The 17,526-nt window shown below is 43.3% G+C and overlaps 1 protein-coding gene across 7 annotated transcripts in view; it reads left to right on the top strand.

The window, feature by feature from the left end:
* Positions 1-269: 269 nt before the first annotated feature.
* PALM2AKAP2 (PALM2 and AKAP2 fusion) overlaps positions 270-17,526 on the top strand; it is a 257,309-nt gene continuing 240,052 nt past the window's right edge. For 2 of the 7 annotated variants that reach the window (XM_013192283.3, XM_066988190.1), the window contains exon 1: positions 270-730. In XM_013192283.3, coding sequence (XP_013047737.2) covers positions 686-730 — 45 coding nt within the window. In that variant the 5' untranslated portion in view covers positions 270-685. The remainder of the gene's footprint in view (positions 731-17,526) is intronic. The other 5 variants (XM_048051419.2, XM_048051421.2, XM_048051420.2 and 2 more) reach the window with 3 other exon arrangements.

Here is a 17,526-nt window from a genome sequence, read left to right on the forward strand (position 1 = left end):
CCCCCCTGCATCTGCTCTTCACGACTGCTCTCGCAGGCTGCCCTGCAGCAGCATTTACAGCATGCTGTGTGACTGCAGCACTCGCTAGCAGCCGTGCTTCTTCCCTCTCTGCTTCTCCTCCGTGCTCCCCTCTGCATCCAGCCCTGCTGGACGGCAGGGATGCTGCCTGCTCCCCTGCTGCAGTCACACAGGTTTGGATTACTGTGCACGCCGTGGATGTTGAGCTCCTGTCGTGACCCAGTGCTCCATAGGAGGAGCAAATGAGCTGAGACGTCAAGGCAAAAAATTATAGCCATGCGAGCCATCCCTGCGCTCAGCTGCTGGGAGAGTGCATACATGGCTTGTGTGACAGCAACAGCACACAGAAGCTGCAATGAAATGCAGTTAGCAATACAGCTGGGAGGCAGGCAGCAAAGCAGGCGCTGGTCCAGCGACTGAAATGATCCTGCCGTGAGCCAGCCTGCAGTGCCTCCAAAAGTGGCTGGCTACTACACGGGAGCTCAGCTTTCTTCGCAATTACTCCAGTTCCCCCGGGTGACTGCAGTGCACGCTCTGCTTTGGTTTTGGTTTTGGTTTTTTTTTTTTGGTTTTGTTTTGTCAGTGTGGGTTTTTGTTTTTGGTTTTGGTTTTGGTTTTTTTTTCCTCCTGCCTCCCCTCTCTCTCCTCCTGTGTCCTTTTCTCCAGGATGGCGGAAGCAGAGTTGCACAAGGAAAGGCTCCAAGCCATAGCAGTAAGTCAGCTTCGTTTTACTTGCTCTTTTGTCCGCGACTGGGGGAACGTTCCCGCAGTGTGGCTGGGGAGCCTTCAGGCGCCAAGTTGTGCGTGGAGCTCCCCTTTCGGGAGGCGAGTGGTTAAAGCCTGCTTTGCAGGATTTGGCTGGGGAAGGGGGCTCTGGTGAAGTGCGCAGAGCTGACACGTGCAGAAAGAGAAATGCGAATACACAGCGGCACACTTGTAAGATTGATGGTGGAGAAGAAAAGAGGGAATAAGTGGGGAGGAGGGGAGGTTGCGGGAGAAAATCAGTGCTCTGCCGAGAAGGATATTTTCACGCGGTGGGAGCATTAGCTGAGCTGATTGAGAAGTTAAACAAAAAGGATCTGCTGCAGGGCGGCTTTTACTGCAGGCAGCGATGCTGATATTACTAGTTTTTAACACAATCGAATACAAACAGCACATTATCAGAATCATGTAATTAACTGATGCACTAGTTAAGCTGTCAGCTCAGCACACGCTTCCAGGCAAATTCTCTGCCAACTTGCATCCTGCCGGGGGTGAGGTCTAGGCAGCATTTTGCCCCATTTTAATCAAAACTTTTATTTTCACATTTCATGCTGCAATTCCTAGAGAGGCACTGTCTCTGCCGCCGCAGACCGTGGGCAGGGATGCCCGGGTAGGGGTGGGGATCAGGCCCGGGTGTTGGTAAAACCACATCCCCCTTGGCACACAGAAACTGCCAGCTCATCTACCGGCGCGCCGCATGAGCAGCCCGGCGTGGCTCTGCCAGCCCCACGCGGCTGCCTTGACACCCCCCTGCCACAGCACCCGGTCCCCAGAGGGACCACAGGAGGTCCGCAGCTGAGAGCACAGCCCTGAGCCCCCCTCCAAATATCAACAGATGCTCTGAGCTGCTGCTGCAGCCCGTGGAGATCATGGGCGTCCTTTGTAGTTAGAGGCATGGCTGCTGCTGCTGCTGCCACTGGTGCTGCTCCACACCGTTTTCCTTATGTCCACTCTTCTGCCAGATGGCCCGTGGAGGTCTAGAATAACCAGATGTAAAACAAACTGTTGTGTTTTCTTTTTTTTTTTTTCCTCTCTGAAATATTTTCCCTGAAAAAACATCAGATGGTATCATGTGACATGGTGGTAGTTGGGAGGGGAGGGGGAATACTATAAGCATTTAATTGTCAAGAAGCAGAAAGTAGATGCATTTTTTAAGCTGTTTCAAAGTTTTATGTTGGTGTAGGCATTGCCAGGTCCCCAAGTAGAAACACTAGGGCTGTTCACCTGAAGCTAACCTTCACCACTGCCTCTGGTTTGGGACTCCTGCTGCAATAAATATGGGAGAACCATGCTGCAGAACTGCCTAAGATATTGGTGCTATGCATAGCTCTGGAAAACTTCTGTCAAATTAAAATAAAATAAATAAAATAAAATAAAATAAATAAAATATAAAATAAAATAAAGGCTTACATTACTGCTGCTTCTTCTGCCTGCTATGTAGCAGAAAGCCAAGCAACACCCATTTCTATTCCACAAGATGTCCTTCAGCCTTTCAGCAGAATAAGTCAGATGGTCTGCTTCCTGGTGCTTTGCATTTAGCACCAATGAGGCCATTATGAATATAAAATTATTATCTGGTGTATTGTAGCCTCCTAGAGTAGGCTTATGCTGCTGTGAAAGGAGGCCTTGAGAACCTGGATCTGCATTTTCTCTATATATTTCCTTTATGGTTTCTATGTCTGTATTGCCTGCTAGGCTAGCTACAAGTAAAACATGGTACAGTAATGTATGTGATGAATTAGACTGAAAGAATCCAACTTCAGCATCAAAAGTGTTCATCCTTGTTTTAATCTGAGTGTGGGTCAATGGTGTGGCTGTTTGGCTTGCACACTCTGCAGAGCAGCAGGTTGTCCATACAAGCTTCTGAGGTGACTTTTTCGCCTGTGCCTGGACAGTTGCAGATGTTTATCAGAGCACAAAGATGTTTATTTCTAATGTAAGCTTTGGTCCACCAGGATGTCACATGACACAATTTAGATATTTTTCTTCTGCCGTTAGTTGGCAAAAATAAGGTCAATCATCAAAAGCTGCACAGATTTTCTTTAGAAAAAGAGAAAGATGGCATTTCAGTTCAGATTGATGTTCCCTTTAAGGTTATCAATGGAAAAAATGTACTAAACAAGCTGCAGTATCTCACTCTGGTGGGCAAAATCTTATGAAAGTGCTCTGTGATGGCTGCTAGGCATACAGAAAGAAAACTCCCATCCCCGGTGGCTGGAACTTCTGTACATTGTTGTCTGTATGTTTGTGTTTGCTTTCATAATTACCATGGCAAATGAGTTTGTTGGGAGGAAAAGCAGGGTAAATTGTAAGTGCACACCACTGAATACTTAAGGAAAACAACATCCAAACATGAACACTTGCATCAGAAGGCTTTTTACAAGTTTGATTTCATTCTTCATTAATGATTCACACGGATCATGGTTTTAGTTGTACACCTGTCTGGTACGGAAACAAGTGTCATGGGAAGAGGAAAAAAGGGGTCTACCTGTCATTAATCTAAACCTTGGTGAACATGAGTCAGTCACCTGTTTTGCCAGCAGTGAGCACTTAACCTCTCTGTGGCATATTTTCCACCTGTAGACCGTGAATAATGGATTTTGCCCTTGCCTGGTGGGGATGCATGCAAGACTGTGGAGAACTTGGGTGCTATGGGTTATCAGGACAAGAAACTGCTAAACAAAAAGCAGAAAGTGTGGTTCTGTAAAAGAAAAAGCGAGGAAAAGAAGGAGGCTTTATATATGCATGTTGCTAATGACATTGCACGTGCGGGTGAAATTTGGGGTGAAAAAGGAAACATTTTTGTGGCTTTGAAAATATGCCTGCTGTAAGCTGCTCAGAAGTTTGGAATGCAACTGGTCCCCGAGGGAGCAGCTCAGTGGCCAGGGGACAGGTGAGCTGTGTGAATTTAACCACATTTCAGAGAAATAAACTGCATGGCTCAACAGTTTGTTAGGTGGCCCCATTCACTGTGACTGCAGATATCACCACCAGACAGTGATCTAAATATAGGCAGGCATTGACAAAATGTAAATGTCTTCCATAGCTTGGATAGCACTCGTAAAGCTGGCAAGTGAAGGCACTGAGTATGGATCAGTGCGTCTGAGGTACGAATGTACGTACGATGCAGGACGCCTCACCCTGTATCAGGTGAATTAAAGGAAATCACTGGGACGCGGCACTAAGAAGAAAACTTCCGGCACAGCAACAACCAGCACAGGAGCTGGAGGAGGTGTTCAGGCTAAGGATGTGCCCAGACTACAAACGCAAGGGGAAAACTACTGAAATGTATGGGTTTCTTAGCAATCAAAACCACCAGTAACGGTGCTCACCACTTACCAGTGAGAAACAGTGAAATATTAAAGAAAAGCGATCAGTGACATTCAGGTAGCCATGTCAAAGACAAATCTTGTCAGAGAAGACCGTTCTTGCTTTCTCCATGCAATTGCATGTTTGTAAGATCCAGTTCTGAGCTGGATCTAGCATTACTTAAATGCCATCCGTACTGCAGTACTGTGTTGTTTAAAAATAGCACTCTCTGGGATCAGTGGGGCATACCTTAGATGGATTAAGGACTGGCTAACTGACAGGTCTCAAAAAGTTGTTGCTAATGAGGGTGACTGCTGATGAGGAGACCTGTACCTTGGGGGCAAAGGCAGGAGAGGGCTTTATAGGAACCCAGTTTTCACGGCCTGAAGGTGTTGTCTACCAGTGCTCTGATGTAAATGCAAAGTCAAAATTGGTTATGTGCTGATAATGCACAGAGTGGAAGAGGAGTAAATGATGAAGACACAGCAGTCCTGCAGAGTAAGTGGGATTATTTGGAAAATGGAGTCCTCCTTTCAATGAAGTCCTTCACACCTGCACGCAGCTGGTGCTCAGACAGGCCAATACAGGACTGTGCATCCCAGTGCAGGGAGCACGGGGCCAGCACTGTGGTGCTGCCTTCCCAGAGGGACTGGAAGTTTCTTGAGAGACAATTCAACGGGAATAAGAAGGGGTCTTAGTTCTGCAGAGGAGATTGGCTTCACACCAATTAAACTAACACCGAGGGCACGTCCTTCCAAAATGGAGGCAGGTGTGTGTATGTTTACATATAAATCTGCACCACTTTTTCAACGGCTCTTTGGGAGTAGTAATGCCAATGATATTTTGGAAAGATAGTATCAGTATAGTTCTGGTATCACAATCACAGATAAATGAGGCATTCCACATTTCTGGGTTGCACACTTAGCAACTGCAGTGAGCATTATATGACATCAACGAATTTGAGCAAATTTTTTGGCAGAATAAAAAGTATCACTTTTTTCCCCACTCACATACTGTCGATTGACCCACAAAACTAAACCTCATGACTCGTAGATCTTGTACCTAAGATCATTTCACTGCAACACTTCTCCAAAATTTTTATAAGTCACGCCAGAGACCATCATTCATGAAAATTACAATTCCTGGTGTTGGTGACTGAATGGAAAAACATGACAAAATCATTTAATCAGCAGTTTATTATTGCTAAGATCACTTAATAAGCTGCTTTCCTGCATCTCCATCTAGGAAGTGAAGTTTTTGGCCTTAAATTAGGCACACGATCAAGTCTGTTTGAATTCAGTTGTTTTCAGACCTGAAGTCTATAGAAAAACATATGAAAAAGTTAACTAGGTTAGGACTTGTCTGCTTGGAAAACACATGAGTGAGAAGGATATGCAGATGTCTATAAGATCATCAGTATTACAGAGGGAAAGGAAGAGAACACACTACTCACACTTTTTGGCACAAGAATTAGCTGGTGTCTAAGGAGAGTAGCACTTGTGGAAAAACCAAACCCAGAGAGATCTTCTTCCCAAAAGGAGTTGTTAAGGTGTAGAGCCCCTCTCTCCGGGAGGTGGTGGATGCTCAGAGTGCACCAGGGCTTGATGAGAACCCAGGCATACTCATGAAATTGAAATCTGTGAAGAAATTAGATGGGAGTAATTTCTGATTCGCAAACTATTGGAGGTTGACAGACTAGTGGATTTGTTTTACACTGATTTGTCGTGGTCCTGAAGTTTTCTGTTTTAGGCACTGTCTGAGAGAATGGCCAGGTGACCTGACCCAGGGCAGCCATCCTATGTACCCACATCAACACATTCTTTTATGTGCTTTCCAGAGTGTTGGTGCTAAAGAAAGTCCTCTTAACAAAGTATAATGAATCTTATTTGAATATTGCTGCTATGAAGTTTAATCCATTTTTCCCCATTCTTATTAGTCCCTTGTTGTGCTGTTCACAATGGTATTTTCTGCACTGATTAATCATAACTGTTCCTCTGCCATCTTGTTCTTCAGCAGTCCAACATCTGAGTATCTGAAATAGAAAATGTTCCTTTATCTGTACTTGTTCTCCGTTGAGGAATACACATGAATTTTAAATTCTCAGCTGAAAAATCATGAGGACTGGAGAGACCTTGACAGATCCTTGAGTATAGAGAGGAAGACCTGGTGGTGTTAGGAAAATGTCTGGAAGCTGTATCCTGTTGCAAATATTTCCAGGAACTGGTATAGTAAGCATAAAGTAGATATTATCACAAACTTAATCTAAAGGAGATCTATGTTGTGAGCACAGTATGAACTTGTGATGTTCCTGCGAATCTCAGTGGAGTTCATGTATGGGAGAGGAAGCGTTAAGTTTGCATTTGCTGTAAAGGTTGAAGCACGGTTTCCCTGCACACAAACCTGCAGCCCTACCCTGGATTGCAGCAGCATCATGAGTCAGCTTCATGGGAGACCTTCCACAGAGAAACCCATGCAAGCACAGTTGCACCTTGTCTTGACTTCTGGAGCACACAAAACACTGGGAAATCACATACAGTGTTGGAAATGCTATGGCCTTTGCCTATTCGAAGCCAAAAGCTGAAGTTTCTATGTCTGAAAAGTAAAAATATTGTCTCGGGTTTTATCTATATTGTTGCTTTAGGAATGTTTACATGACAGCAAGAGAAGAGGAAATAGGATGAAAAAAAAATGTTGCTGTCAAGGTATCAGTGAAAACTGGGAACAAACAGAAACCAGAAACCAGCTTGCTCTTGAGAAATTTCTAGACTGTCTCCAGACTCACCCAAACTCAACTGTTTAAATTTAGAATTGTTTCCACAGCACATTCCTAGCCCTTAACACATCACCAACATCTCTTGAGCACATACATGGAGCTGAGATGCTGGTTTTCATTTTGTGCCACTCAAACAATATTTTGCAGAAGAAATCAAAAACGTTTGAGAACTTTTCATGATTTTTCTTTTTTTCTTTTTTTTTCTTTTTTTTTTGGAGGGGGGAGTGTAAACTTGTTATAGTACAATAGCTGTGAAAGATTTACATTTTTGGAACTATTGAACAGTCCTATCCTGGAATACAGCTTTATGGAGAGATGCCGCACGCCATAGTGACAGTGGAGTAGATGCTTACAAATGAGACACTGTCATTTTCTTGCTGTTCTGAGGCGATGTGATGACAGAGGGATGTGTCTGTGATAGGGTGCACAGTGGTGCTCAGTTTCTCCTCAAGCACTCTTGCTCTTCCGGGATTCACCCCTTGTATCTAACTCCTTACCAGCTTCACAGAAGTCTGTTTTATTCATGTGCAGAATAAAATGTAATCTTATGTTGACTGAATCCTTGCAAAATCCAGGCAGATGCTGCTCTGCAGCATTTACTCAGGAAAGCACCAGCCCTAGCATGTTTAGTAACTTCTGAGCACTCACAGGAGTAACATGTAGCTTCTGAGCCTCTTTCTGAGCAGGTCCCAAGGAACTTCACAAAGACACCCATGCATTTGTTTACCACTGGGGAAAAGGAAACACGGGCAAAGGATTTTTTTGCCTGTTCCACCAGCAAAACCAACAGAGCCATGAATGCAAAGTACCTTTTACTTAGCCCTCTTCTTGTAGGGAGGCGCTTTTTGAAACATGACCACTCCTGGCTGCAAACCCACCTACTGTCCCAAATCTTCAGCTGATTGTTGTTTGTGGATCCTGACCACTGCAGATGGTGCTCCCCCGAGCCATGAATGCAATCTCATGCTTCCAAGGGTTAATATTACCCGACAAGTCCAGTGGCAGTGACATGGGTATGGACTTCTGGCAATGGCACACCAGACCCGTGCAGCTCTCGACACACAGATGCTTTTTGTTACTTAGCCGACTTGCTGCAAGGTTAGGCGCTGGAGGCGTATACAGCTTTGTTCCTCTTTGCCAGGAAAAACAAATGTTCTCTGTGAAAAAAGAAAAAGAAAAAAAAAAATGAAAAAACAAAACGGCAATCAATCAATGTGGGTTAGGGATCTCTTTTTGGAAGGAGAGGGACCTGCTCTCATCTGTGGGCTGCTGCCCTTCCCAGACGGCACAAAGCTCTGGTTGCTGACACAGGCAGCACGCTGATGGTTCCAGTATGAGATGCTCGGGGGAGCACCATCTGCAGTGGTCAGGATCCACAAACAACAATCAGCTGAAGATTTGGGACAGTAAAGGTGGGTTTGCAGCCAGGAGTGCTCATGTTTGAAAAAGCGCCTCCCTACAAGAAGAGGGCTAAGTAAAAGGTACTTTCCAGCCTCTTGGGGATGCCATTGTTGTTAGGGGCTGTGCTCAGTCATACTCTTTTCCCCCCACCCTCCCACCCCACACCCCCCCACACCCCTCCCCACCCCCCACACCCCTCCCCACCCCCCCCCCCCGAGTTATAAGCAGCACTGGGAGACCTGCTAAGAGGCTGCAAATTACACGTAGAAGTTAGCAGTAGAGCAGAGCTGGCCCAGGGCAGTGCCACACCCCACTTCCCAGCCAGACTGCAGCACAGGGGGGCGTTTGTCAGGCTGTCATGGTAGGGGGTCTGCACTGCACCGGGTGTCAGGTCCTTGGGAGAACTCCCACTGGTATCCTTATATAGTCCCTACTCATCCAGTGGTTTCCTGGTTTGGAGAACACAAGCATTTGGCATCCAAGGTGTCACTAAATTTGCAATAGCTGCAGCATAGCAGAGTTCAACCCTTATCTACATTGAATTCCTACCTACATTGACATAAAAATTAAAGCTCGGGTGTTAATCATGTATTTGTTCTTAAGCATAAGCATATGTAAGGACTTGCTGCACTTAAGACAAATAGGCTCCAGCAGAAGGCTGATTCATTTTCTGGCATGTTAAGATACCGTCTTTACAACTGCCCCTTGTGTTAGGGATAAATGTTGAATGACGAATGTACATAAGCTCACCCCAGCATCCTGGAGAACTCAGCAAATTGTTTTGGTTAAGGAAGTAACTTCTAGCCAGCCAGGCCAAAAAAAAACAAAAAAACAAAAACAAAAAACAACAAAAAAAAACTCTAGTTTTTAAAAAATGAAATGAAAAACAGTCTGAACATCTAAGGATTGTGTTCTTCTATTAGTAAAACACTGAGAGATATCAGTTCCTTGTGTCAAATTCACACTTTATGTTGGTGAAGTTTCAAAAAGCAGAAAATTTAGACTGAAATGCATATAAGATGTCTGAAACTCATCTGTGAAACAGAGAACTATTCACAGTTTTCGTGCTTTTTGTTGTCAGTTTCCTATCTCCAGAACAAGAAAAATACTGAAATTTAAGAGTTTTGCAACTCTTTTCATTCTTATCATGTGTGACATTGCTTATGATGTTGGTTTGATGAGACTGATGCAACACTGAACAGTGCAGAGCTCCTCCTCTGTGAGATACTCAGCAATTCACAGGGCTGAATGTCCCACAGAGGAGATCCAGAATCAATAGTTTCCAATCTAGATAACTCTGACATTAATGATGATTTTTTTTCAGTCATTTAATAGAGTAAAAAAATATATAATAAAGGAGGCTAGGTTTCTTTTAAAGATTATTCCACTGCTGAGAAGGAGGGGATGGGCAGCGCTGCTGAACTGGGAGGGCTGGTAGGAGTTTCCTGCTAAAACTCTGCCAGAATTCTCAGGGCATTTGGATGAATTCCCCTCTGCATCTGGTGGCTTTCTCTAGGGAGAGTGCTGCACCATCCTTCCTTGCCTGAAGACACGCAGCCCTCGAAAGCAGTCCTGAAAAGCAAGTGTAAGCAAACAAGACTGGTATTTTGGTGGTCAGAGTACTGACAGCTCCAGTTTCTGCTTGGCGTTGGCCTGTGGTGTTGTGTGGCAAACTACAGCCTCTTAGAGACGTAAGAGAACAACAATAATCTCGTCTCTGTTCCTTTGAAAACACGTGCCCCTTGACCACTTGGTGAAATAATTTTGTTTGTGCTGATGTGGATAACACTGACCGTGCAACAGATGTGGCTGGCTGTAAGGCTGTAAGACCCAAAAGGATAGGTGGCTCTGCTTACTGATGCTATCTGCATGGATGGGAAAATGTTTTAACTCGGTGCCATCCGTGTGCTACAGGACAGAAGTGACATCAAGCTATTTGTGGCCCCGAACTGCTGTGACACAGATGAAGTCGCCAAGCAAGAAGCTACACGAGCACAGCTTGTGCCCATCCTGGCTGCAGGTGGCAGCCTGAGCTGGGCAGGTGTAAGCAGGAAAGTAGAAATGGCTTCTCAGCAGCTTTGTTGTGTCGGTCACATCTCTGTCTGGGTGAAACTAACAGGTGTGAATGTGGCTGGAAATGAAAGCAAGAAAATACATACTGGCAACTGGTTGTTGCAGTGGAAGCTTGTACAAAACAGTGCCCAGCCTTTAAAATAAATGAGGACTCTCAACAGCTGGTACTAACCAGTTGTTGAGTAGCAGTACTGGAGAAAGGATGAGAGGAGTATAGTGGATCATCTGGTGAACATTACTCAGCAGTCTCCACATCGTGGAAAAGGCAAACAGGCTGGTGGTCGGTATAAATAAGATCGCTGTCTGTTAGGCACATGGACCTGTGCTCTGGTCAGACCAGTTCGGGATGTTAGTCTTCAAGAAAGATATGTGCTGAATAAAAAAGAGTCCCAGAGTGCCAGGAATTATCAGAAGCCTAGGATAAGCCTGCCCATGGCATGGACTTGGAACCCAATGACCTTTAATGTCCCTTCCAAGCCAAGCCATTCTGTGATTCTGTGATTCTATGAAAAGAAGATTTGAGGAAAGACAAAAGTCAGAGCTGTCTGGCCTAGTGAAGAAAATACTCAGATTTAGCTGATACTGTTTAAGGGTAGAAGAAGCTCTCCATGTTCCTCCTAGGATGGATCACCAGTGTTTTTGCTTGCTCTCAGATGCTGTTCAGTCACCCGGTAATAAGTAGCTTACATATCAAGGGTTCTTCTACAACCAGTCAGTTTGCTTGCGATGCCAAACACAATGCTTCCCTGAGACTTGGCAGCTGAGATATGCATGCCTGGAGACCCAGGAGAACAATTTAATCCAGCCACAGTGAAAGAAGTCTGAAGCTTGGGTGGTTTACTTTGTGTTTTTAGCAGCATAAAGTGCGTGGGTAGTCACTCACTGGAGTCCAAATATGTTGGGTAACATTATCATATCCATGTTCTTAGTATTACCTCCTCTGACTGATTTGAACCACCATTCCCTGCACTCCTCTCCTGCAGTAGGACCTTCTCCTGCTCCCTATCAGGTTAATAGGAATTTTTCTGCTGGTTTCAATGGTGAGCAGGAACTGAACCATATGATCCCCACAAGTATTTGTGCTTTTTCTGACTCCTGTGTAGTACTATCAGTATATAAAGCACCAGATATGAGCCAGATCACAGGTCTAGGTCAGATTTTCCCAGGTGACCAATTACAAGGTTCAGGATAAATAAAGAAAATTGATTTCAACATTACTCAAAACGTGAGAGTTGCACACTTAGCCACTTGTCATGTACTTTTATCAGCAGTACAGATGAATTGTATTTGCTAGAATAACCTTCCCATTCTTTTATATGCTCAGCAAGGGGAGTGGGGGAGGTAGGGATGGACGTATTTTCAGTTTCAGGGAAATCCTGTTTGTGGTTTCTCTGTTGATCCTGGGAGGTGTGAAACTGTGAAGGCTGAACAAGATGAAATTTCCCTAATGCTTTTGCTTAAAATCAAAGGGAGTAAGACCTGCCATCAACTAGCATAAAACAGTGATGGCAGAAATTTTACCTTTTTTCTCTTTGTCCAACCTAGCTTGTTGTTGAGTTGCCTTTACAGACAAGTGTGAAATTTTGTGCTGGAGCTTTGGAGTAGATCCTTTAGAAGTACTTGGGATCTGGAAGAGGAATTAGGCATAAAGAATTGTCAAAGGCCCTAGAAAACTCTGCTTCAGGAAGACTATTTCTATGTGGCTGAATGGTGACCTATATATGCAGGACACTTTTCAGCCTGCTTTGAGGTAGGGTAGCAGGTGCTCAGAATATAGCACAGCCTTACAGATTTATCTTTCTCTATTTCTGTGTTTTAAGGGAGTGAATACCATATTTAAGAAACTGGTCAGAGATATCTTTCACTCTTGACTTGGTATTATTAATATACTGCACTTCAAACAGTTTTTATTTTTAATAACAGTATATTTTAACATAATAAACCCCTTAAGCCATGAGCAATAAATAATTGGTTTACTTGTGAAAAGGTTAAAGCATTACATGTTTTCATGTGCATGTGTGATCCAGAATTGCAGATATCAGGTACTTACTAAAATGCAAAGGTGGCAAAGCTAGTGACGACCTTTTATTGTGTTGTGGGAGATGTTACCTCCTGAGATTTAAACTGTTGAAATCACTTTGGCCTGTGATTTCACAGCTGAACTCCTCTGTAGACTATTTTTGCTTTCTAAAAAACGATAATAATAATTTTTAAAAGAGACTACATTGGGGTTATATAATGTGAAATACATAGTTTTCTGAAAAATGACTGTGTAAATGACATTCAGAAATTCAAGCTCTATTGTCTTTCAAAGGTTACCATAAATGCATTCCATCTACAAAATATTGGAAATATTTTCCTTGGCTAAAAGGCATTGAAAGGATAACTAGGATCCTTTAGAGTATGTCTACATCATCTACTGAAGTATATACATCTGCACAGAGATGCACATCTGGCTTTTGGTTTGCAAGGTATCCAAAACAAGTCCTCATTACAGCTAATCAGGTGTTTATTGAGACGGATGTTCAACAGATATCAAAGGTAATAGAAGCAAGCTGGTAGCTTGCTCTGAGTTCAGCACGGAGCAGTTAAGATGAGCACAGCTGCCTCTGCGCAGTGCTGTGGTGTATGGCATCCATTAGCTCCCCATCTGACTCAGAAGTACATGCCAAAGAGCCTTGCTCAGTAAACTCAGCATGAAGCCTCAACTTCTGTTTCAGAAAGGGGCTTATGCGGTTTTTCATTATTTTTTCTTAGTGTCCCAGTTCAGACATTTTCTTCCAAATATACACCATCTGAAGCCCATGGTTTGCCTACAGAATTTTACATATTTCATGGGTTATATCCAACACCTTTTTTTTTTTTAAATGCCACAAACTTGAATTTTTTTAATTTTTTTTTTCAGTTTTTCTGATGAGGACTTGCTACCTCCCCATCTCTTTTTCCTGACACATAATGATTAAGACCAAAAATTATCAAAAGTATTCACTAAATCTGGATGCTCAGTATAAGACATTTTAAAATCCTGCATTTTTTTTTCAGAAAATACATTGATTTGTAATGCTTCACATAGCCAAAATACCTCTTCTATTGAAGTAAAAGGAATTGTGAAACTTCAGCGCATCTGGCTTTTGCATCTGTGAGACATCCAAAACAAGTCTACATTGTGGCAAATCAGGTGTTCATTGAAATGCATTAGCCTGAAGAGATCTACATCATCTTGTAGGGAGAAACCAAGCTTTTTCCTGAGCAGATAACCAGTTTCACAACTGGCAAATCAAAAAACAGCACCCACTTCATGACAGGGGAAAATCGCACCTACTTGCTCTTTTAAACGCTGATTGCATTATTAGTCTTTGTGTTTTTAAAATTCAATCTATCAGTATTTTATTTATTTTTGTCCCATGGAACATAGTTAAAAGGAAGAAGGACAGAAACCAAATCTGCTCAGTAGTTAGGAATCCAGGACATGACATTGGAGATCACAGCATTGGTGATGAAAAAATATGAATAAATAATTTTAAAAAAAAAGTGTTTGTGTAGGGGGAGAACAAACCTATAGATTCAGCTCTGGTTTAGTCCCTAAATCATCCTGTAGAATTGCTAATCCCACTTAACTTGCATTCCCAGCCTTCCCTATAAAATGTGAATTGTGATAGTTACTGTTGCACAGCATTGATGTGGAAACCCTGTACCTCATGTCTGTGATGTTTTGAAAGTGGGAAATGAGATATAAGTGTTTCCCAGACCTTTATCACTCTGTCTCCAGCAGCCAATGAAACTTGATGCTCCAAGAGAGGCAAAGGAAGTGCCATTAAGCATGTTCTGAGTGGTTTCAGGGTGGTTTTCTTTCCATTTTGGCAGTGGAGAAGAAGAATCCCTATTGATCATTGCTGTCATTAGAGCAGTGCCAGCAGAAGCCTATGCCCCATTGTACTAACCCACCAGCAAATGCATGCACAACACCATCACCCAACAGAGCAGAGACCAGTGAGAGACTAGAAATGTGCAGAGAGGTGAAATCATTTTCCGATGGACATGCAGTGAGTAACGTCATTTGACTGTCACATTAGCAGGCTACACACCGAACCCCACAGTTCATGAGCACATTAGCTGATCAAAGGCTCACACACTGAAATCCACAGACCACTGAACTGCTCCTGCTACAGGCACAGAGGGACTTCAAGAGATCTCTCAGGGGTCTTGCCTTGACTGCCTTCTTCCCTGCAGGATGCTTGGTGGCTCAGAATCTCCACCACCTCCATACGCCTTGCCACCAAGACCTTCTGCAGAGCTTCTGGGGATTTTTCATGCATGTCGGTTAGCTGACATCAATGAAAATTACAGCCTTCTTGTTTCCACATGTGCTGCAATGCTGGCTCTCAGTGTGGCTGTGTATATTCTGTGGCTACAATGTCTGCAATCAATTAAGTCACTGGTTTCCTTTTGGATCCAGCCCTGATGACTTGAAGGGTCTCCTTTTTGCTCATATGACTCCCCTGTCACTGTTATGGATGTTCTGGCCTAATCTGCAGGGTAAAGGAGCAGGCTTTGTTAATATCTTTGCAGCAAGGGACAGAAAGAGTCTAGAAGACAGCAGGCAAACACACAGGATATGTATTGCAGCACTGCCCCTGTGAATAACTCACACTTCTTTATTTCTAGTCCTGGAAGCAAAAGAAGAATGTCCCTTCACTGTCTAGCATGCCCTAGGGAATAAAGAGGTTGTGCTTCCTTCTCTGCAGTAACTGTACCTATGCACTTGTCTTAGTATCTCTCTCCTTCTTTATGTCACAGGCTGATCCGAAAATACTGCCACTGGGCAGCTATTAGCCCTCAGAAAGAAATCATTTATGCTGTGAGTATAGAATGGCTTCAGGAAAGAGAAGCAGAGATGGAAATATTTTTAGCTGTACAGAGCTGTTCTGTCCAAGACATTACAAATCACATAGCTGTGGCATGTATTTTCAAAACCCTAGCAGTGGAATGGATCATTTTTGTCTCTGCCTTTCAAGCTGTGATCTTGGACAGGTGGTGGGAAATTCTGAGTTTCTTAGAGCCATTAAGATTCAGAGAGGAAAGCCAAAAAGGTGAAAGGGTTGGTGCCAGTTTCCTAGTATGCCTCTTGGAAGGAAGAGAGCCTTCTCCACTACTGCCAATTATCAGGACTCTCAGCCAGCTAGTTGCTCAACAAAGATGGATCCTCACAGCAAGCAATCTGAGGCACCATGGTAAAGGCATCTTTTTTTTTTTTTTTATTATGTGTCTCTTATCTGAATCCCAATTTTTCAGCACAGCACTTCAGGAAAGATCTTTACAGAAGACTCTGTCTTGGCTAAAGCTATGTAAGATGTATCAGAAAAAAAGAGGATTTCTTTCCGTATCCCTTCCTGGTATAGAGGCTTCCTTGTAAATGGGAGATAGAACTATTACTGATGTTCTCACTGAATGGGACAAGACACGCTAGCCCATTAGCAATTTGTTTAGAAACGTGTTCTGAAACTTTTCAACAAGAAGATGCGGACTTAAATTTTCACTTCTACTTCGCCTATCAGCAAGAAGCGTCAGAAGTTAAACTATCTGTGTCCGTGACCGAACTCATGGTCACCTCCCTTGTGTTTTGTTTCGTTATCAAACTGACTTGGTCAAATTGTTTCAGTTTACTTCTTTGCTTCTGATGTTGGCATCTCTTTAAATTTCGTAATATAATAAGCCCAATCTGTGTTCCAGCACAGTGACTGACCATCCTGGGGACAAGCAAAGCCATCTCTTGCAAGTATTGCCTGATGGTTCAAATGTACCAGAGCTGTTGTACTTGGGTGGCAACCTGATGCAGTGTTGGAATCCCTTGAGTATCAACAAAAACTGGCCAAAAGTTACTTTACTATGGAAAAATCCATTGTTAGCACCATGCTGTCTCTCTCTTGAAATGTTTTCTCTGTGTCCTTGATAAGAACTGATGAGCTTGTCCAACTGCTGTCTCATCTTCAGCATGCTTGTACTTACACATTTTTACTATCACTCATTATTGCTTGTCACGTTTCTTTTCTTCTCCCACCACCAGCCTTCCTTGCAGTTTTTCTCTGGGAAGCAAACCCTTGGCCAGATTTGCAGGACTCAGCATGCAGCAAGGAAGGGTTTCAGTAAAAAATGCACCCCTGAAAATACAGTCTCTGTTGTGGTCCCCCTGTATCGTTCCTGTGTGCAGTGGGTTATATTTTCATAATATATCTCTAAATATAGTGAGTGTGTCTATGATAAACTACTCGTGGGTGGATCCCATCTGTTTGCCACTCTATAGGAAAGCATTTTAGAAACCTAGGGGAAAAGAAAGTCATAATTATACAAATCCTTACGTTCCACCCAGGCCTCTCTTTTCCTTGTCCAGTTTGATGTCTGCCCATGCAAAAGTCATGACTGAATTTCAGATGTTTTCCCAAATCATTTTTCAGACCGAACCGAACCTTCACATTTCTCATATCACCATTTGAAACTGACTCTGCCTTTCATTTTTCCTCTCAAAAAGGGTAGATAAGATATATTCTTCTTGTACTATGTGCTATTAAATTTCCTTTCCTGCAATCCAGTCTCTTTGGACCACTCTGGTTCTGAAGAAACAGCTACAAGATGCACTGTAGATGAGAACCATCCACTGTAATTACCAGCTAAATCTTTTTTTTTGCATCACACTTTACAGTAAATTATTCCAGAGGGAATTCTTGGCAAGCTCACTGTTAAAATCATAAATACTCCTTAAAGCAGATCCTGGCTATAGAAAGTGAGAAGGAAAGGGGGCCCATGCAGGAAGCACTATCTTTCTGACCTTTAGACAGTTAGCTGATTAAAGGATTTGTAGGAAGGCTATGTACATTTTAAAGCAAAAACCATATAGATCTGAGCAAGCGTTAAGCTTTAATTTGCATTTAGTCACTTCCTTGGCAGCTCTATTGCCTTAAACTTATCAGCCTTGTTTCCTGATGACAATGTGTTACTGACATCAGCTCAAGTTGGTGGCAAAGATATTACCAATTTAGAAAATAAGCTGTCATCCAATGGAAACGATCTGTCTTCGGCTGCTTGATGCACGCTGAGGTACCCAGCTGGAGCTGTGGATTCGTAGCATCGCAGCTACCTGGGGGAGCTGGCACCACAGTAAGGGGGATGCTCGTCCTCCAGGCTAATGAAGAAGA

This window comes from Anser cygnoides, chromosome Z, assembly GCF_040182565.1.
Source record: "Anser cygnoides isolate HZ-2024a breed goose chromosome Z, Taihu_goose_T2T_genome, whole genome shotgun sequence".
NCBI lineage: Eukaryota > Metazoa > Chordata > Aves > Anseriformes > Anatidae > Anser > Anser cygnoides.